At 39.0% G+C, this 25,579-nt stretch overlaps 1 protein-coding gene across 4 annotated transcripts in view; it reads left to right on the top strand.

Moving 5' to 3' along the window:
* The window catches only part of LOC111140643 (DNA polymerase epsilon 2, accessory subunit), a 29,292-nt gene extending 5,001 nt beyond the window's left edge, over positions 1-24,291 (top strand). Inside the window, exons 3-19 of one of the 4 annotated variants that reach the window (XM_022492837.1) lie at positions 40-115; positions 2,630-2,707; positions 2,850-2,943; positions 6,577-6,651; positions 8,970-9,053; positions 9,650-9,706; positions 10,861-10,909; positions 11,544-11,616; positions 12,378-12,550; positions 13,524-13,613; positions 13,781-13,835; positions 14,622-14,681; positions 14,766-14,843; positions 16,678-16,786; positions 18,086-18,262; positions 20,192-20,259; positions 24,172-24,291. In XM_022492837.1, coding sequence (XP_022348545.1) covers positions 40-115; positions 2,630-2,707; positions 2,850-2,943; positions 6,577-6,651; positions 8,970-9,053; positions 9,650-9,706; positions 10,861-10,909; positions 11,544-11,616; positions 12,378-12,550; positions 13,524-13,613; positions 13,781-13,835; positions 14,622-14,681; positions 14,766-14,843; positions 16,678-16,786; positions 18,086-18,262; positions 20,192-20,259; positions 24,172-24,190 — 1,415 coding nt within the window. In that variant the 3' untranslated portion in view covers positions 24,191-24,291. Of the gene's footprint in view, positions 1-39; positions 120-2,629; positions 2,708-2,849; positions 2,944-6,576; positions 6,652-8,969; positions 9,054-9,649; positions 9,707-10,860; positions 10,910-11,543; positions 11,617-12,377; positions 12,551-13,523; positions 13,614-13,780; positions 13,836-14,621; positions 14,682-14,765; positions 14,844-16,677; positions 16,787-18,085; positions 18,263-20,191; positions 20,260-24,171 lie in introns of those variants that run through there. The other 3 variants (XM_022492838.1, XM_022492840.1, XM_022492839.1) reach the window with 3 other exon arrangements.
* Positions 24,292-25,579: the final 1,288 nt, after the last annotated feature.

The following is a 25,579-nucleotide window of genomic DNA, read 5'->3' as shown; positions in this document are numbered from 1 at the left end:
GCCTGTTTCTAAAATTGAACTTTGAAATTCTCTTTTCAGTGTCATCAAACATGATTGAACGGTCAGTGGTGGAAGCGGCAGTCCAGGAATGCAGTCAGTCTGTAGATGAAACTATGTATGTGGATAAAATGAACTTCCCCCCTGCTGGCAATATGAAGTGCTTATTTTAAATGATTTTCTTGGGGAAAGAATTAGTGATCAGCCTTTCTACAGTGGTTATTTCTGAGTGTTTCTTTCTTTCCTTTTTTAAAAAAATTAACATATAATGTATTATTTGTCTCAGGGGTACAGGTATGTGATTCATCAGTCTTAATTCACAGTACTCACCATAGCACATACCCTCCCCAGTGTCCATAACCCAGCCCCCCATCCCTCCTTGCCCCTCTACTCCAGCAACCCTGTTCATTTCCTGAAATTAAGGGTCTCTTATGGCTTGTCTCCCTCTCTGGTTTCATCTTGTTTCATTTTCCCCTCCCTTCCCCTATGATCCTCTGTCTTGTTTCTCAAATTCCTCGTATCAGTGAGATCATATGATAAAAATATGGAATGCGTCACGAATTTGCGTATCATCCTTGCGCAGGGGCCATGCTAATCTTCTCTGTATTGTTCCAATTTTAGTATATGTGCTGCTGAAGCGAGCACTCTTAGTGTTTTCCTTTTAAGTGATACCTTGCATTATAAACCTCATTAAGTGACTCATCTTTACTATTTTTTCCTGGAGATTTGAGATTACAGTGTTGTTTATACCATTAGTAACTTTTGCCACTACCCATTGGATCTGAGTTTATATTCTGTATGCTTCCAATACATTGAATTTTCAGAAGTATACTTTGCTTTTGCTCTTAGGAAAGTGCAGGGTCCAAAGAAGTTCAGCAGCTTGTTGGGTCCCATGGTCAATGGCAGAGAGGGTAGAACTGTAGTTTATGATACTTTCCACTAACTCATGCTATGAGAACTTAGGAATTTATATGGGAATAATTTTCTTGGGTTTCATTTCCAGGTGTCCCTCTTTTTTTTTTTTTAAAGATTTTTATTTATTTATTTGAGAGAGAGAGAGAGAGCATGAGAGGGGAGAAGGTCAGAGGGAAAGCAGACTCCCAGCGGAGCTGGGAGCCCAATGCGGGACTCAATCCTGGGACTCCGGGACCACGACATGAGCGGAAGGCAGTGGCTTAACCAACTGAGCCACCCAGGTGCCCCCATGTGTCCCTCTTTCTTTTCCTCTTTTGAATAGGATACTTCTTTCCAAATTCACAGGGTTTAACTGGGAGGAAAATAACTGGAAAAATGGACAGAGAGTATTAACTTTAATAGTTTTTTTCCCTCTTTTGGGCAATGGGAATCATTGACAGGAGTCATTACCGTATTAGAGCTGCTAAGAAAATAGAGAAATTGAGGAATATTATTTATTTATTAATTTAAAAGATTTTATTTATTTGACAGAAAGAGAGAGAGAGTACAAGTAGGGGGAGAGGCAGGCAGAGGCAGAGGGAGAAGTAGACTTCCCACTGAGCAGGGAGCCCTATATGGGGCTTGATCCCAGGATGCTGAGATCATGACCTGAGCCGAAGGTAGACGCTTAGACTGAGCCACCACCCAGGTGCCCTGAGGAATTGAAGAATTTTAATTTTAACCTTGCAGACTCATTATTTAAGATACTAGGGTAGGATGACATACCCCTAAAGCCATCAGTAGAAATTCAAAATGACTATATCGAAGTGGAAAGATTATAATCATAAGTACGCATTAAAGTTAACCGTTGTTTCTTTCTAGCTCTTTATATGCCACAATTAGCTAATGCAGAGGTCCAGTGGGACTGAATGGTGAACAGTCTTTGCAACTTCAATTGTCAGGAAATTATTATATTATAGCATAAGAGAGGCTTTCATTTTTATAGATGAAGAAGTGGCATGAGAAGTCAAATAACCTGTCAAGATTGACCCACTAAAAATGGTGGAACAGTATGTGGAATCTAGGTTTTCTTCAAGTCCACTGGTTCTCTGCTGTCTCTACTAGGTGTTACCACCAGAGTAGCAAGAACATTTTTGACCATATTCAGTCTGGGAGATAAATAGATAAAATTTTAGGGAAGATTTGTTAGATTGGAATATTTATGCAATAGTGCTGTGAATTTTTTAAAAATTTGGTTCAAACGTGGTTACTTATTAACAATGTCTGAAAGTAAATTATTTTGTTGAATTTCTTTCTCTAACATTGTGTCAAGGATATGGCCAGTATTTTGAGGGTTCTTTTCTATTTTATACCTGGTTTCTGGGACACTTTTGCATAATATTTTGGATTAAAAACTTGTTGGAAGTGAATTGTATTTTTAAATAATATTTAATAATTTAACCCACTGTGCCACCCAGCCACCCCAATAGGTGACATTCTTAATTAGAAGTTAACTTGATTATTATTATGATTATTATTTTTGCTTGAGAGTGTTGGCAATACTTTCTTGTCTCTGAGAGAAAAATTTTATCCCCATATTATAAGACTCCAAGAAATTTTGTATATGACCTGTGGAAAGTACATTCGTATACCATAAGATTATAATACAAGTTTTCATGCTCACCTAAGATTCTTATGTTTTAGTAAATCAAGTCTGTTTTTGTGGACTGTTTTTCAGAGAACATATTTTCAATATCATAGGAGCATTTGATATTCCACGCTTTGTGTACAGTTCAGAAAGAAAAAAATTTCTTCCGTAAGTATAACATCTATTGATTTTAAGCTAATGTCAGATGTTCGGATGTACATTTTTTTCAGAAGGCATATAGTCCATGATTCATTTTTGGCCCACCTTTGTGTATTGTGATAGTTATAAATAGGCATTTCTTTTTTTCTAGTCTATTAATGACCAACCACCCTGCCCCAAATTTATTTGGAACAGCAAGAGATAAAGCAGAGCTGTTTCGTGAACGATATACCATTTTGCATCAGGTAAGCTGAGAGGGGAAAATGAGACTGTTGAAGCTTAGGTAAGACTCAGTGTTAATTAAAGGATGGAATTTTGTAGTCCAGTGCTTGTCATCTAATAGGCTCTTACTGGACTCTCTAGGTTTGAAAACATGTGGGGGATACAGAAATAAAAACAATTGTTTTTGTGATGATAAAAATAGCAGCTATCATTTATTATCCACTTTTAATGCGCTAAGCACTGTGTTTAGCATGTTATGGACATACTTACCTCTTATAATCTTGCAATGTCAGTGTATGTATAGATGCTATTATCCTCATTTTCCCATTATTTAAAAAAAATATTATTTATTTGAGAGAGAGCGAGTGAGCACAAGGGGGTGGGGGGAGGGTGGGCAGAGGCAGAGGGTGAAGTGGGGCTAATCTGGATCATGACCTGAGCCAAAGGCAGACGCTTAGCCAACGGAGCCACCGAGGTGTCCCACTATTATCCTTATTTTACAGATGAAGAACTGAGACTTAGATAAATTTAGAAATTTGACCGAAGATCACATATAGTAAGTATAGACAGGATTTGAATCCAGTGTGTCCGACACGGGAGCCCAACCTTTGCCTACAGCACTATACTAGCTTCTAGCAGCTTCCAGTCTGTGACTTTAAAGACATTTGCCGAACAAAATATAAAGTGGAATTTTGTATGTGCTGTAAAAGAGATATAAGCAGAATGTATTCTTTGGGAACAGCAGAGAAGCTTTCAGGGAAATGATGGCATTTGACATGGGCCTTGTCTATTTGATCTCGTGGAAAGGGTGAAAAGGTGGTGGTAACAGTGTGAAGAAAGACAGCAGAGGGAAAGAGTGGAGTCTGCCAGAAATGATGAGAAGGTGGTCCGTTCTGTGTGTAGAAGAAGGCTCATGAAGAAGATGAGATAGTATGAGATAGATAGGTTTGGAAAGCAAGTGGGAGCCAGATCGTGGGAGCACCTTGGGTGCCACTCTTGGCAGCTGGGACTCTGGTTTCTCGGTACAAGGAACCTTGGAATATCAGAGAGAGACCCAGTCACAGTTGGGTTTTGTGAGCACTTCTCTCCCAGCAGATTTTGGGATGAATTAAGAATGTGAGAGAAGACTTTAGGGAGTCTGTTGTATTAGTCTTGCTAGGAATGACAGCTATGGGGAGAAGAAGTGGCAAGGGTTGTAGACAGGGGACCGCACCAGAGCAGTGGAAGCCATTATTCATGGTGACTGAGTGGATGTGAAGAAGAAGGGAAAGAGTGAGGACTCACTCACATGATTAAGGTAGTGAGTCCAAGAGAGTAGGACAGTGGAATAATATGTTAACAAATAAGAAAAAGGGAATGTTTGGGGAAGATGATGCAGATGACTCAGGTTTTGTTTCAAACATTGGAGTTAAGGTTACCAGTGGGATATCAGGTGAAAAAGCATATCTAGAGCTGAAGAAAGAGGTCTGGGCAGACAGAGAGATTTAGGGGGATCTGCAGAGGAGAGGAGGAGATGGAGTAGAGCAGTAGACCCTCTGAGAAAGAGAGGCAGCCATGGGGAGGCAGTGGCAAAAGGGAAGAGGGGAGAACTGGGGAGCCAGGCCAGAATGGTGTTAGATGGCGGAAGCAGAAGATTTCAAGGAGAGGATGGGCAGTGGGAGGAATCCCTGAAAAAGGATGAAGAGGGTGAGCACGAGGGATGCCTATTCTCTCCTGCTTCCATCACCTACATCATGTTGTCAGATCAGTCTTCCTGACATGAAGCTCTGGTATTGTCATGATTTTGCACAGAAGTCTTTTGAAAGAGAGGCTTACTGCCTATTGAATTAAATACGGATTATACTTAGTGGTTGAGATCCTCCCACTGCATCTTTTTGGCCAGCTCTCTACTTTTCCTCTAAAAGTTCCTCTGTGCTGGAATAAAGAAGCAAATACAGAATTATTGTTCATTTCTTCTTCTGTAACTTTGCTTATACTATTCACTCTCTGGATTGCTCTTCCCTCTTTTTTGTTCTGCTGAAACCTTCCTAATTCTGGAAGGCCTTCTTAAATTCCTCCTCTTTTCTGAACCTCTTCGTGATCAATTGGATGCAGTCTCTTCCTGCTTTAAACCAGTGACTATGTCAGTATGTCTCCTACAGCATTTACTAGAGTTAGCCCTGCCTTGCATTTGGGGTGTTTACCCCTGTTATCAGACACTCCTTTTTCATTTTCTCTGCCACATTTGGCACAGTACTTTCCATAGACAAGATGCTCAAGTAGATACTGCATTTCTTTTTCCTTTCTGCACTCTATCTCATGACCCTTGAGATCATGACCTGAGCTGAAATCAAGAGTCAGATGCTTAACAGACTGAGCCACCCAGTCACCCCTTAAAAATTATATTTTAAAGCCTATTTTATTATTTTGGGTGTGTGACTTAACCCTTCTGAGCCTCGTTTATTCTTATCTGTGAAAAGGGTTGAATTTTAGTCCATTCACATATTTATTGCAGTTATCTCTCTGAAAGCAAATCTGATTTTATTATTATCCCACTTTCAATATCTTTGTTTTCCAATGTCTATACAAAAACTTCCTGGCTTGGCATAGAAAGTCCATACTGTCAGGGCTCTTTTATTGGAGATTACAGAAACTCAAACCGACTAAAACAGAAAGAGGCATTTATTGGCCTTTGGAGAGGTCTAGAGGTCCACCAGTTTCAAGCACGGCTGGGTCCAGGATCTCACACATCATGAGAGATCTACCTCTTTCCATTACCCAGCAATTTTTAAAAAATTGATTTTACTTTCAAACAAGTTCTCCCAATGAGATGACAGAGGCCGCTATAGCCTCAGCAGCACTTGGAGAGGGAGCTCCCCTCTTCCAGTAGTTCTAGCAACAGTTTCTTAGCAGCTTTTAGCTTAAGGCAGTTGGTCAACCCTGAACCATTCACTGGCTAAGGGGTTGTGTACTTTGATTGATTAGGCCTTAGTGGCCAGTTTATAGGAAGGGGAGGGGACACCAGCCCTGCCTAAACTACATGGACCACAGTGGGGTAGGGGGATGGTTCCCCAAACAGAGGCTCCAGCTCATCTCCTACCTTGTCTGACACTGCTTTGTACACCTCATGAGCCAACTCTCCTAAACTTGGCATCACTTCCAAGTACTCTTTTACTCTTGTAACTCTTTCTTGTGACACATCCCTTCCTCCTCCTGAAATGTCTTGTCTCAGCCTCTTTTGGTTTCTTACTAGCAAAGTCTTATTTATCATTATGGTCTCATTAAGTGCCCCCTTCTGCCTGGGGTCCTTTGTTGTATGGTGGCCCTTGACTTTTCTCTCTCACAAACCCCATGCCCTCAGGAAGGCACTTGGTTTGTTGTCCTTATATCCTCAGCTGAGAGTGCACTGCTGCCAGCTGCACAAATAGAGCTTTTTCTTAAAAAAAAAAAAAAAAAATTAATTAAATACTTTTTAAATTTCAAAATTACATTGCTAAGTATTTGTATATTAAAATATGTGGGCTTTCAGATTTGTTGAGAATAGGCAGTAGTAACATTAGTTTAAGGACAGTATTTTGTCAGAGTATTACTTTAATGAATTTTAAAATTTTATTTTGATGAATTTTAGTTTAAAATGTATGATTCAGTAATTCATGTGAATCTTTCTTTTTTTATAGAGGACCCACAGACATGAATTATTTACTCCTCCAGTGATAGGTTCTTACCCTGATGAAACCGGAAGCAAATTCCAGGTTAGAACATTACCCTAGTTGTTTAGGGGGTATAACTATACAAGTTAAATATTTATTGCTTGATTCTAATTTATTAAAATTTAAATGAAAGTGAATCACTGATAACTGTTTAACCAACTAACTGACCTGTGCATGCTCACTGTTAATAAAGTCCATGCCCTGGGTCCTGGGTCCTACAAATCTCTAATAGAAGCTACCACTCCCGTCTTTGGGACAGGCCCTGAGACGATGGTAGCCCCCAGACAGTCTCTGGCTACCAACACAGATCCCTAGCCCTCTTGGTCTATTTGCTGGATATGACATTGGCTTTTTTTTTTTTTTTTTTTAAAGATTTTATTTATTTATTTGTCAGAGAGGGAGAGAGCGCGAGAGGGAGCACAGGCAGACAGAGTGGCAGGCAGAGACAGAGAGAGAGAAGCAGGTTCCCTGCCGAGCAAGGAGCCGGATGTGGGACTTGATCCCAGGACACTGGGATCATGACCTGAGCCGAAGGCAGTCGCTTAACCAACTGAGCCACCCAGGTGTCCCTGACATTGGCTTTCTGATCAACTATCAACATTAACCTTTCTCCCCTCACTCAGACTCCAAAATCCTGGTCTTTGTTCCAGCCCATCCCTCTAGTGACCATGACACACTTAGCTAAAACGTGCTCTATCCCTTAAAGTGAAAAGTTTACTTAAGGCCGTAAGGAAATAACGATTACAAGATAAATGAGATAGCACAGACAGGCCACAAGGGTGATGGGGCCTGAGGAGGAGGTGAGAGGGAGAATGTTTTCTGTCACACGCACTCCTCCCACTTTTAAACTCCTATACCTTTTGTTCCCTTTGATTCCGGCAACATACATAGTCACTGTCAGGGTTGTGGGGTCCAGCCCCCTGTTGGGCTCTGGGCTTAGCTCAGCATGGAGTTTGCTTGGGCCTCTCTCCCTCTCCCTCTGCCCCTCCCTCCCTCAGTCTCTCTCTCTTTCCCACTCTCTCAAATAAATAAATATTCAGAAAAAAAAGAAAAGAAAAGAAAGGCATCAGGTAGGTTCTCCCCCGCCCCGCCCTGCTTAAGGAGGGAGAGGGCATGGAGGGGAGGGGCAGAGGGAGGTGGAGAGAGAGAGAGAATCTTTTTTTTTTTTTTTTAATTTAAAAATTTTTTTATAAACATATAATGTATTTTTAGCCCCAGGGGTACAGGTCTCTGAATCTCCAGGTTTACACACTTCATAGCACTCACCATAGCACATACCCTCCCCAATGTCCATAACCCCACCACCCTCTCCCGACTCTCCGACCTCCAGCAACCCTGTTTGTTCTGCAAGATTAAGAGTGAGAGAGAGAATCTTAAAACGTCCATGCCCAGCACGGATCTCAAAACTCAGAGATCATGACCTGAGCCAAAATCAAGAGTCTGATGCTTAACCAACTGAGACACCCAGGTGCCTCAGAAAGGATTTAAAAAAAAAAATAGTATCCTAATTGTTACTGCCTTTAACCTAATGTTAAAAATATAATGGTCATATTGAGAATGTAAATAATAGTGACAACCTTTCAAAATACTAATATAACTTTTTTAATAGCCTTCTAATTTGCAAGAGGTAATAGTTAAATGAATAAAATTCTTTTCTACATTTTAAAGGTAAATGCACTTTATCATTATTCAGAATATAGTAGTTTCTCTCTATCCATGGGTAAAATGTTCTAAGACTCCCAGTGGATGCCTCAAACCACAGATAGTACCACAGCCTGTATGTACCATGTTTTTTTCCTACACATACATCTGTGATAAAGCTTAACTCATAAATTAGGCATAGGAAGAGATTCACAACAATAATTAACAAAACAGAACAATTATAACAATATACTGTAATAATTATGTGAATGTGGTCTCTGTGAAAATATCTTATTGTACTGTACTCACCCTTCTTGTGATGATGGGAGATGATAAAATGCCTACATGTTGAGATAAAGTGAGGCGAATGATGTAAACATTATCATGTAACTTTAGAGGACTAGTCACCTTCTGACAATTCATCAGAAGGAGGACCATCTGCTCCTGGGCCACAGTTGACAGAGGGTAACTGAAATCACAAAAAGTGAAACTGTGGATAAGGGGAAACCTGCTGTAATATGGCATGAGACTTGAGTCATTGTTAAGTGCCTGAGTTGGTATTTTAGCTTTTTATAGGATAAATTCTATTTTCTGAGTTTTATTTGATTTTCAACTGTTAAGTAGGTATAAATACTAAAATTTGCATTCAAAACTTTCTTATTTATAAAGAGATTGGTTTCTTAAAAAAACTTTAAGAATTTATTTTGTCTTACTTTAAGCTTAAGACAGTAGAAACCCTCTTGGGCAGTACGACCAAAATTGGAGATGTGATTGTTCTTGGAATGATAACCCAGTTAAAAGAGGTGAGTTAAACTTAGTAAGCATCTGACTATTGTTTTCAGCCTCCGGACCAATGAAGTGCCAGTTACTATAGCGTTCCTGCAGAGGTACAGGGCCACACTCCTCATGGAAGGCTCCTTCCTCTGTTAGCAAGTAGCTTTTGCCTCCCCGTTCAGCTTCCTGAGGAGACATCAGGAAGGAGTGTCTCATATAGGCCACCCGTTAGCATGGTTCAAAAGTAGTCCCCAGTGACCTCTGGTTGAGCCGAGAGGATAGAGGTTGTGAACAAGCAGGGCTGCAGACCACATCCTGGTCCCTCAGGGAGAGACAGTGTTGACTCTCTCAGGAGGAGGTACCTGGTGAGGCCCGCTGGGCAGCCTGCCAGCGCTCCTCTTGCCCTCGCTGAATTTGCAGTGGTTTCCGCATATCTGGGAGAGGCTGTCAGGTGATGAATCTGAGGCGACAAGACTAGCAAATGGAAATGCCTAGACCAGGAATTGCTCGTTTTTAAAAATCCACTGTACTCTACTATGTTCTGTTGTCAATGTTGTATTTTAATTATTTTGACCTAGTATTCATTTTTATGTAAATGTGGACATACTTCTTTTAACTTTTTCAGGGAAAATTTTTTCTGGAAGATCCTACAGGAACAGTACAACTGGATCTTAGTAAAGCTATATCCTTTATTTATTTATTTATTTATTTATTTGACTTAAGGTTTTCTTTATTGAGATTGATGATAGTTTTTATTTATTTATTTATTTATTTATTTTAAATTTTTTTTTTTTAAGATTTTATTTATTTATTTGACAGAGAGAGACACAGCGAGAGAGGGAGCACAAGCAAAGGGAGTGGGAGAGGGAGAAGCAGACTTCCTGTTGAGCAGGGAGCCCGATGTGGGACTCGATCCCAAGACGCTGGGATCATGACCTGAGCCGAAGGCAGCCGCTTAACCAACTGAGCCACCCAGGCGTCCCGAGATTGATGATAGTTTTTAAAAAATTTTAAAAGATTTTTATTTAATTTGAGAGAGAGAGAGAGAGAGAGATCATGAGGAAGGAGGAAGGGCAGAGGGAGAGGGAGAAGCACACTCCTCCCTGAGCAGGAAGCCTAGTGTGGAACTCAATCCCAGGACCCTGGGATCATGACCTGAGCCGAAAGCAGATGTTTAATCAACTGAGCCATCCAAGTGCCCCTTCATTTTTATTTTTTTAAATCTTTGTTACATGAGTTGGGGATATTGATTATATATCATTCTCAAGTTAACCTGTTTGGGTTCCCACTGTAACTTACATATGGCGATGAACGTAGCAATCAAGACCTAATCCTAGCCAGAGACAAGAAAATCTTTAATTCACTCTTATTTGGAGAATACAAACAAATCACCGAGGAAGTTTAGAACGTGTTAAGAATGATCCATACTGTCACTATTACCAAACTATGTATTAGAATCAGACATGGGGCATTTAAACCTAAAAATTTTTTTTTTTTAAAAAGACTTTATTTATTTATTTGACACACAGAGAGAGATCATAAGTAGGCAGAGAGGCAGGCAGAGAGAGAGGGGGAAGCAGGCTCCCTGCTGAGCAGAGAGCCCGATGTGGGGCTTGATCCCAGGACCCTGAGATCATGACCTGAGCCGAAGGCAGAGGCTTAACGCACTGAGCCACCCAGGTGCCCCAAACCTAAAATTTTTTAAGCTGTCATCTATTCACAGTTTCAAGTATGAGGACTTTGAATTTATTGTTTAGATAGGCCTTTGGGCCCAGAATGTGTATTGACTTTATCATCACCTCAGTCACAGAAATATTTTCCTCAACTGTTGTGTACCAGTTCCACAGTGGCTTGTACACTGAGTCATGCTTTGTCTTAGCAGAAGGTAAGTCAGTATGCTTTTTTCCTGTCCTCCTCATGCTACCATAAAAGCATTTCTACCTTGGTTAAAATATATTAACATGGTATAATTTGGGAGAATATTGCTTATGAGTGCATACTTTTGACAACATTAAATAACTCTCAGAGTGGTAAATGGGCCTGGAGTTTATTTTTGGGGTGATAAAAATATTCCAAAATCAGTGGTGATGCTTGTACAACTTGTGAATATACTAAAAAAACCACTGAATTATATACTTTAAAGGGTAAAGTGTAATGACATGTGAATTACATCTTAATAAAGTTGAAAAAAAAAACCCCCAGATTTTATATAGGGTCATAAAATGAAACATTTCCTAATCTTTGTACCTTATCTCTCTGTACTCTAACATCTATTGTGAAGTTAAGAAGTGGGAAGTTTTACATCTGAATCTATTTCTGTTTCATAACTTTTTAAATATAGTACTAGATTCTCTTGGGCTCTGAAGCTGTCATGTAGCTTGATGGGACTGGCAAATTCTATAGTTAGTTGACAGAAGGTGAGACAAAAGTTTAGCAATTGCTTTGTGTTCCACAGTTTCTTCCTCTCAAACAAGAAGAATTGGACAAATAAAAGTGACTTATTACTTATCTTTTTTCAGGTTGGTTTGAAGATCAAGTGTTTCATGTCAATGCCTTCGGATTTCCACCCACGGAACCTTCTAGTACTACTAGGTATAAGATGTTTGACTGCAGTTCTTTGGGAATTTTGGAATTGTGACAGTAGTGAATGTCAGATAGGATATCATATCTCAGTTATTACAAGGGCTCAGGCTTTGTGTCAGATGCAAAGAGTAATAGACAGTGAGAGTTAGCAGACTAGGCTGTGTATGTAACTGAAAACTAGCACGTTGATTCCTGATGACTTGCAGTCTTATTTCCATGCCTTGGCTTTTTATGGGAAAGATTTCTAGTCTTCCTGTCTCTCTTATCTATAGGGTTGATGAGAAGTTCAACTGAAATAAGAGATAGGGTAACAGAGGAAGATAATTTTCATGTTACTCTAAAGCCTTGTTTTGTTTGCTACAGGGAGGCTCCCCACCTGCTAATTATTTATTTTAAAATATTTGCTTTAGTCAGTTTTAAAAGACTCAGGTATAACCTATTAAGTATTTATTTACTGTTTTTGTATTTCTTATTTTAGGACATTTAAATAAACTTGTTTGCTTTTCAAGTGTTACAAATAGTGTATTTTCATGGTATTATGTACACTGAGGGGGAAAATAACCTCATTAGAAATAGAAAGAAGCTAAAATTGTAAAATTATTAGAGAAACATCTCCAAAAAGGGGCACCTGGCTGCCTTGGTCAGTGGAGCATGCGATTCTTGATCTGTAGAGATTACTTACACATAAAATCTTAAAAAAAGAAAAAGAAAAGAAAAACATTTCCAACAGAAAACAGGCTAGAGGCTAATATTGTATCATAATTACCTAGGGCATACTATGGAAATGTGAATTTTTTTGGAGGGCCTTCTAATACATCTGTGAAGACTTCTGCAAAACTAAAACAACTAGAAGAAGAGAATAAAGATGCCATGTTTGTGTTTATATCTGATGTTTGGTTAGACCAAGGAGAAGTGTTGGGCAAACTTCACACCATGTTTTCTGGTAGGTGCCATTCTTTTCTACTCTTTTGAACTCAGTACAAGGGGTTATGTCCTAACACTAAATTGTTAAAAAAAGTATCGTTTTGAGTAGTCTATTTTCTTGTAAATGTTGATTTAGCAGTGAGCTATTTTAAATGAGACCACCTTAAAGACTTAAGTTTTTACATTTGAAAAATTACCCTGTGTGTGTGTAATCATGAAAAATAAGAATTAGTCCTAAGTATAGTATAAGAATGGATAAGAGTTTGGGCCTTGGAGTCTGACAGAAGTGGATTTAAATTGCAGCCTGAGACCTTGGGCAGGTTACTTAATCTCTCTCTTAGCTTATAGGGAGGTTGTGAAAATCAAGCCATTGCAGGGCCTGGCATATAGTAAGTCCTCAATAAATGGGCAGCATTGCTACAATTATTTAAAAATAATAGTTGTTGGGGCGCCTGGGTGGCTCAGTGGGTTAAAGACTCTGCCTTTGGCTCAGGTCATGATCCCAGGGTCTTGGGATGGAGCCTGCACCAGGCTCTCTGCTCAGCAGGGAGCCTGCTTCCTCCTCTCTCTTTGTCTGCCTCTCTGCCTGCTTGAGATCTCTGTCAGTCAAATAAATAAATAAAATCTTAAAAAAAAATAGTTATTAAAATAAGTTATTATTAAGCTTGTAAGTTTTTGTTATTAAAAATTCATGGTTACGGGTGCCTGGGTGGCTCAATGGCTTAAAGCCTCTGCCTTCAGCTCAGGTCATGATCCCAGGGTCCTGGGATCGAGCCCCACATGGGGCTCTCTGCTCAGTAGGGAGCCTGCTTCCTCCTCTCTCTCTGCCTGCCTCTCTGCCTACTTGTGATCTGTCTGTCAAATAAATAAATAAAATCTTAAAAAAAAAATAAAAAGCAAAACAAAATTTAAAAAAACCCTCATAGTTAAAGGGTTTTTAGTCTGATTTCTAGACTCAGAAACTGATACTCATTTTATTCTCTTATTTTTAGGTTATTCACCAGCACCTCCAACCTGCTTTATACTGTGTGGTAATTTTTCCTCTGCACCATATGGAAAAAATCAAGTTCAAGCTTTGAAAGGTATTGAAGCTCTACTGAATAAGTGTTTCTACCTTTTTATAAACTAAACCGATAAGTAATCTATAATATTTTAATTTCATTCAAAAGATGTAGGATTGTATCTAATCAAATATAATTTGATATTTATGTGCATTCAAATTAAATTTTATATCCCTTTAAAATTTTAGATTCCTTAAAAACTTTGGCAGACGTAATATGTGAATATCCAAATATCCACCAAAGGTAATATTTCTACTGCTATTTTTTTAAAGTTGTTTTTTTTTTAACAAAAAATGAATTCTAAGTTTGATATCCATGATTATTAAGAAATGAATGGGGGGCGCCTCGGTGGCTCAGTGGGTTGGGCCTCTGCCTTCAGCTCGGGTCATGATCTCGGGGTCCTGGGATAGAGCCCTGCATCGGGCTCTCTGCTCAGCAGGGAGCCTGCTTCCCCCTCTCTCTCTGCCTGCCTCTCTGCCTACTTGAAATCTCTCTCTCTGTCAAATAAAAAAAAAAAAAGAAAGAAATGAATGGAAGAAAAAATTGAGAAAATTAGTATGCTATGAGAGAAAATTATCCTTACATTGTGATAATATGTTATACTGTACTAGAGATTTATAGTGAAAAATATTAAAAGGAAGAGTGATACTTTCAACTATATTTTGAATTTCTTGGTGACATTAAGTATCTATAGCTACACTCTTCAATATGATAGTCACTTGCCACATGTGTCTCTTTAAATTTAAAGCTATATTATTTATAGTTAAATATAATTTAAAATTCACTCACACTAGCCATAATTCAAGCACTTAGTAATTGGACAGTGTAGATACAGGCATTTCCATCACTACCAAAAGGTCTGTTGGACACTGTTAGTCTGGAGATTTTTAGTAATTTATTAAAATGCATGAAATTTAAAAAATATTAAAAATCCATTATTGAATTAAAGGCAATAACTTGGTTTTAGACTGTTGGATAGTGTTACAGTAATTTTTTTTTTTTTAATGAATTTGTTGAATTTTGCTATAGTAGTCGTTTTGTGTTTGTACCTGGTCCAGAGGATCCGGGATTTGGTTCCATCTTACCAAGGTAAGTTTTGTTTAGGTTTTTCTAACAATAAAAAAAATTACACAATTCAAAGATATATTCTAACCACCTAAATTGTTTTTATAGACCACCACTTGCTGAAAGCATCACTAATGAATTCAGACAAAGAGTACCATTTTCAGTTTTTACTACTAATCCTTGCAGGTAAATATTACCATTTTGTGTTACACTTTTTTTTCCTTTCATTTCAAAATTAAGTTGATTCTTAAACTGTGTCTCTAAACTTTGACTACTGTGAATAAAGAGAAAATTTCTCTTCATTTTAGGTTTCTTTTTTTAGGGTTTTTTTTTAAAGATTTTATTTATTGGGGCGCCTGGGTAGCTCAGTCATTAAGCATCTGCCTTCAGTTCAGGTCATGATCCTAGGGTCTTGGGATTGAGCCCCGTATCAGGCTCCCTGCTAAGCAGGGAGCCTGCTTCTCCCCTTCCCACTCTCTGCTTGTGTTCCCTCTCTCGCTGAATCTGTCAAATAAATAAAATTTTAAAAAAATTTTTTGAAAAAAAGATTTTATTTAATGTCGGGGGGGCACAAGAAGGGAGAGCAGCAGGCAGAGGGAGAAGCAGGCTCCCCGCTGAGCAAGGAGCCTGATGTGGGACTTGATCCCAGGATACTGGGATCATGACCTGAGCCTAAGGCACAGGCTTAACTGACTGAGCGACCCAGGCATCCAGGTTTCTCAAAACTTTAAAAATATTTTAACATGATTTAATTCACTAATAATGAATTTAGAAGCTGAAAAACAGATGGAGATCTAAAAATTGATAGACTCATCTCACATCCTTTAAGAAAAGTTACGGTGGAAAAGTGAAAAGATGATGCATTTACTATATGTGTCGCTCACTGTAATCATAGGCTGTTACCCTAGTCCTTGGTTCTCCTCTCTTTTCTGCCTACATTCGCTCCTTTGGTGACCTATCTACTCCCACCTGTGTATTGCCATGTCAACTCCCAACCTGTTCTTTACCCTTATCAGAGTTTGTGGCACCTTTATCCTTCCAGTCACTCAGGCCAAGAACTTTTGGGTTTCTCTCACATGTAGTTTTTCAGGAAGTCCTTGAAAATTTTGAAGGAAGACCTCAAAGTATATGCAGGACCTGGCTGCTTCTCCCCACCTCCTCCTCTGTCACCCTCTGCCATCTTCTCTAGCCTGGATTACTGTGGTAGCCTCCTAGTTGCTCTGGAGCTTTTCCCTCTGCCCTCCTTTTCTAGTCTATTCTTAACAAGGTGTCAGAGTGATCCTTTGACACACAGGCACATCACATCGTCCTTACTGATCCTGAAAGATAGGACCCTCCTGCCATTCAGTGACAGCCCACATCACAGTAGTAGTCAGGGCCCTGCGTGATCTAGCCTCCCGTTCTCGCTCCGATTTCCTCTCTTCCTCATTTATTCCAGGCACTACAGCCTCCTTTCTGTTCCTCAGACATGCCAGACCTGTTCCATCTTGGGGCCTCTGCTGTCCCTGCTCTCCCGGCCTGCACGGCGTTCTTCCTCTGCGTATCTGCTTGATTGACTCTCTCGCCTCCTTCAAGTCTGTGTTCAAATCAGACTCTTACCAGCCTACCAGTTTTGATCATCTCTTTTCATAGCTCAGCACTGTGGCCCTTCTCTCCTCACAAATGGTCCCTAATAGCCTGTTTTTCTTTTTCCCATACACTTAATTATTTCCCAATATCCTTATATAGTTATCATGTTTATTGTTTATTTTCTCAGACTGCCCTGCCCCCATTAGAATATAAACTGCATGAGGACTGGGATCTTTTTGTTTTGTTCCTTTATCCCTAGAATGGTGCCAGACACCTACGAAGAGCTCAACAGATCACTGTTGAATGAGTGGATTAATAGATTTTAGCTGCATTTCTGCTATGGTAAACAATGGGAAGGGAGAATGGCTTTGTATCATGAAATATTTTGCCTTTTAAACTATCTCATATTTTCTCCTGAGGAAGTCAAATTCAACTATCATTTTCATTTCAGAATTCAGTATTGTACACAAGAAATTATTGTCTTTCGTGAAGACTTAGTGAATAAAATGTGCAGAAACTGTGTCCGTTCCCCGAGCAGCAATTTGGATATTCCTAATCATGTAAGTTGAGTCTTTATTAAACTATCTTAAGAGTTGCAGTATATAAAATTCTGTTATGTCACTTAATAATTTGCCCTTTTATGTTTATTTATGGTTCAAATTAATCCGAACATACTTTGGTCAGTAAGTTAATTTTTGTTACTAAGTCAGTGTTTCTCAACTGTCTTACTGAAGTCTGCCTAATGGGCAGAGGGAAACCTAGAATGAACAGGAAATTTCTTTGACGCTTCCTATTTTGCTTTTAAAACTCATAAATCTTACATTGTCCTTCAAATATATGTATATTTGTTTTAAAAAGATGTTTCTATTCTTCACATTCATTATATGATACGTCCACATTAGGAGGATGTGTAGTGTTTATCTTGTAGCTTCAAGGTTCCCTGACATAAACTTGTCAGTCCCTGGTTTCATGTACCCCCCTGTACCACTTTGGGAAATGTGAAAGTAGATCATACAGAGCATTTTTAGTATTTATTGTAAAACATTAATGTTTATGTAGGCTGTTTATCTATTCTTGGCATTACTCAAGCTGTGGAATTATTTTTAGATGAACATAATTATAATTAGTAGCTGAGTTTATTATACAGCTATAAGTACAGTTGCTCCAATATGACTGTTTGGGGGAGTAGCTTTTTTTTTTTTTTTTTTTAAGATTTTACTTATTTATTTATTTGTTTGTCAGAGAGAGAGAGAGAGAGAGAGAGAGAGCACAAGCAGGCAGAGTGGCAGGCAGAGGCAGAGAGAGAAGCAGGCTCCCCACCGAGCAAGGAGCCCAATGCAGGACTCGCTCCCAGGATCCTGGGATCATGACCCGAACCAAAGGCAGAGGCCTAACCAACTGAGCCACCCAGGTGTCCTGGGGGCGGGGAGTAGCTTTTATGACATATGGTATTAAATGAAAACTTAGAGATTTTTCCTAAAATACAGGACAGTTAATTCCATTTCATTTTTTCCCCAAGATTTTATTTATTTGAGAGAGAGCGAGCAAGAGTGGTGGGGAGGGGCAGAGGGAGAGAGAGAAGCATACTGTGCACCGAGCAGGAAGCCTGACCTGGCACTCCATCCCAGGACCCTGAGATCATGACCTGAGTCAAAGACACTTAATGGACTGAGTCATCTGGGCACCCCTTGTTTCATTTCATATCAGTATTTCCTAAAGCTCTGTGATTCAAAGTCTCCCTAATTGTTTCTCAAATTTTCTAAGTCCTTTTGGTAAATAATATTTAATTTAAAATGATTTGTTAGCAATTTTAATTTTTACAAATGAACTGACATTTGTTTTATACCATTCTTTTTTAGTTTGTAAAGACTATCTTATCCCAAGGTCACCTGACTCCTCTACCTCTTTATGTCTGCCCAGTGTACTGGGCATATGACTATGCTTTGAGAGTGTACCCTGTGCCTGATCTTCTTGTCATTGCGGACAAATACGATCCTTTTACTCTCACCAATACGGAATGTCTCTGCATAAACCCTGTAAGAACATAGTTAATGTTATATAGTCATAGTTTGTCAAGATTAGAGTGTTATTTCTTTAAACTTAAAAAATATGTATTTAGTAAGATTATTGTTGCATAAAAATGTACTATTAGTGAAACATTGAGTTAATTTGGTATACACAGAAAGTTCTTCAACATTCAGGAAAGCATAGGACGGTAAAGTAATGCGACTTAAAAAAAAAGTACACCAAAGCATATAAATCTAAATGCATATTTTCCCCTTCATAGTTAACTGCCTTGAGATTCCTTTCTGGGAATTACTTTCAGAGCCTCTGTCTCATTCTCTTTAAATATATTAATGTCCTTTGTGAATGATTTTGATTTTTGGAAATATGTGCAAATCCCAGAAATGTGTAAGCCTGATGAATATGGCAATTCTTCCTGGGATATAATTTCTACAGAAGTATGATTGCCTTTTCAAGTTTTGGGAATAAGTACTGCATAAACATTGTTGATGTGAAACAAAATATCTTCACTAGTGATATTTAAACTGTATGTTTCCTTGATTCTTGTGAATTTTAGACTGTAATACTTTTTTTTGTTTCATCTAGGTCATTTCTAGAAACATCATGACTTACTGTTGGTTACTGCTTTCCTCAAACACTCTTTGTCCAACTCCCTCTAAGAGAGGGTTTCTCAACCATGGAACTATTGATATTTTGAACCAAATAATTTTACTGTGGGCCACTGTCCCTGGCATCGTAGGGCAACTGTGCAGCATCTAGCCTCTCATCCCTACATGCCAGTGGCAGCCCCCAGTTGGAACAAACAAAAATGTCTTAGGATATTTGCCAAATGTCCCCTAGGGATGACATTATCTGTGGTTGAAAACTGCTCTAAGGATGAGCACAGTCAATGGATTTGGTTTCACGGTTTAAAACTTACGGCCTGATTTTTTTAGAATCTTTATTCACTTTCCAATATTCTTTCACAATAAGGCTATTTCTTTATTTAAATTTAACTCTTTGGCTGTTCTCATAGTTAATGCTTTATTTGATAACATCTTATTTCTGAATTTTTCCACTTCGTCTTCCTGTCAGCCAGTAAACAACCATCTCTTACACCAACATTATATCCTTTTTTACTTTATACCTTTTGAGCAAACCTAAAACTTTTCACATTGCTTCATCCCTTCTTCTTCTTCTTCTTTTTTTTTTTTTTTTAAGATTTATTTATTTTAGAGGGAGAGTAAGAGAGCATGAGTAGGGGGAGGGACAGAGGGAGAGAATCTTCAAGCAGCTCCCCACCGAGCGCGGAGCCCAATGTGGGGCCCAATTCCCGGCCCAATCCCACCACCCGGGAGATCACTACCCGAGCCAAAATTGAGTCAGATGCCCAACTAACAGGCACCCTGCTTCATCCCTTCTTGATACTTACTCACCCTAACGAATGCCTGCAATGGACCAGACATTGAGTTAGTGCCAGGGACACAGAGCCTGAAATGAACAGACAATCTCTGCCCTAGAGTTTAGTAGACACACAGTTGTGTTACTGCTCAGTTGCTTTGGGGGCACATCCGGGGGCCATCAGTGCCGATTTTCACTGCAGAGAGGGGCAGGAAGGCTTTCCTGAATGTGATGTTCAAGTGTCTTATGTGCATATATAGCATCACACGGTACTGTCTCTTACACTGAGTATTTCTTACTCCTAAGCATTTCCAGTTACATCTGTTAGTATAAGACTCTCTAGCCAACTAGAAAGACTTGCTTCGAGTGGAAACATTTTATATTAGTATCTTCTCCCTATAAAGATCAGGAAAAAAAACAAAACAAAACACCTCTCATTACTTTTTAGTTACATCTTACAACTTTAAGTCATGACCAAGGAATTTGATCTTAAATATAGGAATTCTTTTATAAAAGTTCAGTATTCACTTACAGGCATTTTTTTTTTTTTTTCTCCAAAGGGCTCTTTTCCAAGAAGTGGATTTTCATTCAAAGTATTTTATCCATCCAACAAGATAGTAGAAGATAGGTAAGTGTACCCCCAGAAACAGCAAGGAGGAGTTGTCTTTTGGCTTTGTATTGCTGAAAATCAGATGTCCTGTAGGTGTGTTGAGGTTTTAAAAGATGTCTGTGTTGGTCCTTTGGAAATGTTTCAGGCTAACTTCTGGTCATACTGTGGGACATAGAATTGTATGTACTCGATAAAAGAGATTAAGAAGTGTTTTCTGAGGGCTGTCTCAGGCCAGCCACAGAGGTGGACTAGTTCTCTCACAGGCTGACTCCTGATGATGTTTGTGTTCTGAGAGGTCAGCCTCACCCTCCACGTGGTTGATTCTCAAAACCTAGGCAGTCGGCCTTAAACTGGCATTAACAGAGCGTGTGGGGAGGGCATGGGGTGTTAGTGATGGTGAGAGGTTGGGGTTGGGGCATTGTCTTGGGGATAAAGAATAATCCATGTTGGGGGCTGGGTAGTGGTTTTCAAAGGGTTATCTCTAGACCACCCTCATCAGAATCCTCTGTGAACCTTGTTAAAAATGTTAAGTTTTTCACTTCACCCTGACAAGGGAGATAAAATGATCATGAAAGTGGTTTTCCCAAGGTGAGGCTTATCTGTTGCACTCCCTATGTGCTGACCACTGCAATTTCCCCAAATGTGGGAAATCTAGCTGTGTAATTTGTGGTAGTGGAGGGCTGTGTTTGTGCTCTCTCCTGGGCAGGATTGGGGGGGGGGGAATCCCACTCCAAACTTATCAAATGAATCTCTAGTTGTAGGACCCAGGAATAAGCATTATTGACACCATTTCTCTTGGATTCAGGCAGCCTAACACGTGATTTCTCAGTTAATCATATTTTGAAAAAGCAGCTCCCCCCTTCAGATAAGAACAAGTGACCAAATAACTGCCTCCCAGGTTCTTATCAGAGAATGTAATCTTGAACACACAGCTCAGTTGTCTTTATTTTTTGGTAATTAACATATTTATTTAAATGAAATGAATACAAGTACATGATAAAAATTTCAAACAATGCTCAAGGTATAGAATTGAAGAGGAAAAATACATCTGCTTCCTAACCCTGAAACCATAATTAAATTTTCTATATTTTTTAAAGATTTATTTATTTGAGAGAGTGGTGGGGAGGGGCAGAGGGAGGGAGAGAGAGAATCCTCAAGCAGACTCCTGGCTGAGCACAGAGCTTGACTTGGTGCTGGATCCCAGGACCCTGACATCATGACCTAAGCCGAGATCAAGAGCCAGAAACTTAACCAAATGGGTCACCCAGGTTGCCCCTTTTATATATTTCTTAAAAAAACAATTATGCAGGGGCGCCTGGGTGGCTCAGTGGGTTAAAGCCGCTGCCTTCGGCTCAGGTCATGATCCCGGGGTCCTGGGATCGAGCCCCGCGTCGGGCTCTCTGCTCAGCGGGGAGCCTGCTTCCCTTCCTCTCTCTCTCTGCCTGCCTCTCTGCCTACTTGTGATCTCTGTCAAATAAATAAATAAATAAATAAATAATCTAAAAAAAAAAAAAACCAAAAAAACAATTATGCATTGTTCTTACCACTCAGTACTCATGGAAGATTTAAGTCCATTCACTTTATGAGATATTTTAAGTTTTCCTCTTGGATTTACTCATTTGACATATATATGATTCTTACTGTATTCCACACACTGCTTGGTTTTTGGAATGAATATAACCAGACAGATACTCTCATTAAGGTCACAGATCTTCTAGTCTCTTCTATAAGCCCCAAACTATATATGTTTGACTTTACCTAGATCAAGTTGAATCCTAAAACACCAAAACTGATTTGGAATGCCTTTAGGTAAGAGCAAGCACTTGCCTCCAGTGTCTCAGCTGCTTGTCCTCACCTGGATGCCCCTGAGGGCATTTGATTTTGTGACCCAGGATTACTAAGGGCTGTCTGCATGGAGCATATTTTGTCCACCTTTAGAATGACTTCTACTGAACTGCAATTTGATGTGAAACTTACTCTGCAAGGAAAACCAATATGGGGACTTTCAGCAGGTCTCAGGCCAAGGGGATTCTGTGTCTATCCCAAGCAACTGTTTATCTAGGGGAGACTGGGAATCTTCTAATGAACTCCCTTTGCTTTAGCTGGCACAACCAAATGTGTAGCCCAATTCTCTAGCTGCAGAGGAATTACTACCATAAATGTTGGGCGTGGCCCTGACTTCATCTTTTTTTTCTGAACTGTATTTTCCCACTACTTGAATTGCTTCATTTATTTTTATCTTTTTATTCATCTCTGCAAACCATTTTATATTCTTTTTTTTAAATGAGCTGGGATAGAAATAAGTAAACCACAATAGGAAATTAATTGATTTATTAATTATGATAGCACAGGACATTTCAGTTACATTTCTGATAGTGTTCCCTGGGTGCCATGCAGAATTGTTAGGTGTTCTAAGCACTTTTTACAGAACTCTGTGATAGTTCCACACATTATGGTATTAGAAGTCATATATGTACCCATCTTTCTTAAAAGCTTCTAATATAGCCCTTGAGTTGATGCTCACCATTCATGGGGTTGAAATAGTTGGTTCCTTTATCATATAGCTACTGAAAAGCCTTGACATGATTTCCAGACTATAATTTAGTAGTGATAATTGAAGGAATCTTTTTAGTGCTTGATCAAACAGGTTGATGATGTACATTTACTTTTGGGGGAACAGAAACCATTTCAAGATATAGTGGAATCATTTGGTCTTCCTGCTTCCTAGTTCCCCCAAAGAAGAAATCTTTTGGTAAATTACTTGTGAAATCATATTGTAACATTAATCACAGAAATGTAGTCGAAGTCAGTAAGGTTAACCCTGTTTCAGCAGGGACTCTCATACAATTGTTTATTTTAAAACATAGTATTGGTGATGTAGTGGAGAAATACCCATTTTTACACATAGCTGGGTGGAATAGAAAGTGGTAAAAACCCTTATGGAGGGCAATTTGACAGGTTTCCTTAAGACCCAGACTGTATATACCAGCATTTACATTTCTAGGAATTTATCCTACAGATATACTTGGGCTTATACATCAAAGTAAGTACAGGTGTTTTTATTGTAGTTTTTGTAATAACAAAACAAATGGCTTAAATGGGTACCCATAAGGGGGTGCCTGGGTGGTGTGGTCAGCTGCGCATCTGACTCTTGGTTTTGGCTCAGGTTGTGATCTCAGGGTCATGAGATCGAGCCCCCTGTTGGATCAGTGCAGAGTCAGCTTGGAACTCTCTTTCCTTCCCCTGCTGCCCCCTGCCCGTACTCTCTCTAAAATAAATAAATAAATATTAAAAAAAATAAATAAATGGGTACCCATTTAAATGTGTGTACTTTTTTTTGTTTTTTTGTTTAATGTGTGGGGGCACCTGGTTGGCTCAGTGGGTTAAGCCCCGGCCTTCAGCTCAGGTCATGATCTCAGGGTCCTGGGATCGAGTCCCACATCAGGCTCTCTGCTCAGCGGGGAGCCTACTTTCCCCCCACCCCCCTGCCTGCCTCTCTGCCTACTTGGGATCTCTGTCAAATAAATAAATAAATCTTTAAAACAAAATGTGTGTACTTCTTAGAACTTTTCAAATGTATTTAAATTTCAAAACCTTAAAGGAAGGGATTAGTTTTAAAAATTATAGGTAAATATATTACCAACTGAAAAAAGGTGTAAAATAGTGTGCACTGTATTCTAACACTTGTATATCTTTTTAAAGCATATACCCCCCCCATAGATGCTTATATATGATTAGACTGTCTTTATAAGGACAAATAATTGGTTCCAAGAACAGAAATAGAGTGTGAGACTGATTTATGTTTCACTCTGTCCCCTTTTGAATTTGGAACAATATGCATGTAATGACCTATTTTTAAAATTAAGTACTTAGAAATGTACAATAACTTAGGTTTCCAACACGTTTAATTTTATGAATTTCTATTTTCAGCAAACTTCAAGGTTTTTGAGATTCTTAAAGAGCATCTGAAGAAAGAAAATTCCATCAGTTCTGCTAATTTTATATTTATGTGATTTTGATAAGTTCCAATAAAATTATGATAAACTCTAGAATGTTCTTAAATTTGTATTTTATGGGGCACCTGGGTGGCTCAGTGGGTTAAAGCCTCTGCCTTTGGCTCGGGTCATGATCCCAGGGTCCTGGGATCGAGCCCCGCATCAGGCTCTCTGCTCAGTGGGGAGCCTGCTTCCTCCTCTCTCTCTCTGCCTGCCTCTCTGCCTACTTGTCATCTGTCTGTCAAATAAATAAATAAATAAAAATCTTTTTAAAAAAATGTATTTTATGAAGTTTTGGTATTAAATTACAACAAACATGGTACACTTGACAAAGTTTTACAGCAAAAATATTTTCTGTATAGTCTTAATATGAAAATATGCATGAAGATATATTCTGATTTATGCTTAAAAACTGGTTTCATTATTCTAGGCTAATCATATGCTAATATTCATTTTAAAGAAAATATAAATATTTAAAATTTTCTGATTCCTTATTTTGTCTAACTTGAGTCCTAATATTAGATTTAGCAACCTTCCAACTAAATTTCAAGTCACAGAATTTATTCTAATGCTAGTGAAAACCTGTATTACTAAGATAATCATTTCATAATTATATTTTGGCACTGGAGTTTTTTTAAAGATTTTATTTATTTGACAGGGTGAGACAGCAACAGAGGGAACACAAGCGGGGAGGTGGGAAAGGGAGAAGCAGGCTCCCCACTAAGCAGGGAGCCCGATGTGGGGCTCAATCCAGGACCCTGGGATCATGACCCAAGCCGAAGACAGACACTTCACCAACTGAGCCACCCAGGTGCCCGTGCACTGGAGATTTAAAAACACCTGGTCACCGTAGGCTTTACATTTAAAAGACACATTATTTTGAAGCAGCACGTTTTGCTATTTGGATGTGATCACTTAATACCATCCCCTTACTTTTAGTTTACAGCATTGCAATAATGCCTAGAAATGAATGTGAATGACAGGAAGTCGGGGTACAAAGAATATTTCAAATGTAGAGTAATCTTTTTTTTTTTTTAAAGATTTTATTTGTTTATTTGACAGAAATCACAAGTAGGTAGAGAGGCAGGCAGAAACAGAGGGGGAAGCAAGCTCCTTACTGAGCAGAGAGCCCAATGTGGGGCTCGATCCCAGGCCTCTGGGATCATGACCTGAGCTGAAGGCAGTAGCTTTAACCGCTGAGCCAGCCAGGCACTCAAGAAGGAGTAATCTTAATATTACAAAAAGCCTGGAATGGAAGACTTTTTTTGAAAGAAAATTAGCTTTTGGGGGAAGAGAGACTGATAAAAAATAAAAACGACACACTGAAGGGAAAATTTCTCAAT

The sequence above is a fragment of the Enhydra lutris genome, unplaced genomic scaffold, assembly GCF_002288905.1.
Source record: "Enhydra lutris kenyoni isolate GAN:26980312 unplaced genomic scaffold, ASM228890v2 scaffoldscaffold4, whole genome shotgun sequence".
Taxonomy (NCBI): Eukaryota; Metazoa; Chordata; class Mammalia; order Carnivora; family Mustelidae; genus Enhydra; species Enhydra lutris.
This window is presented reverse-complemented; position numbering and strand designations above follow the sequence as displayed.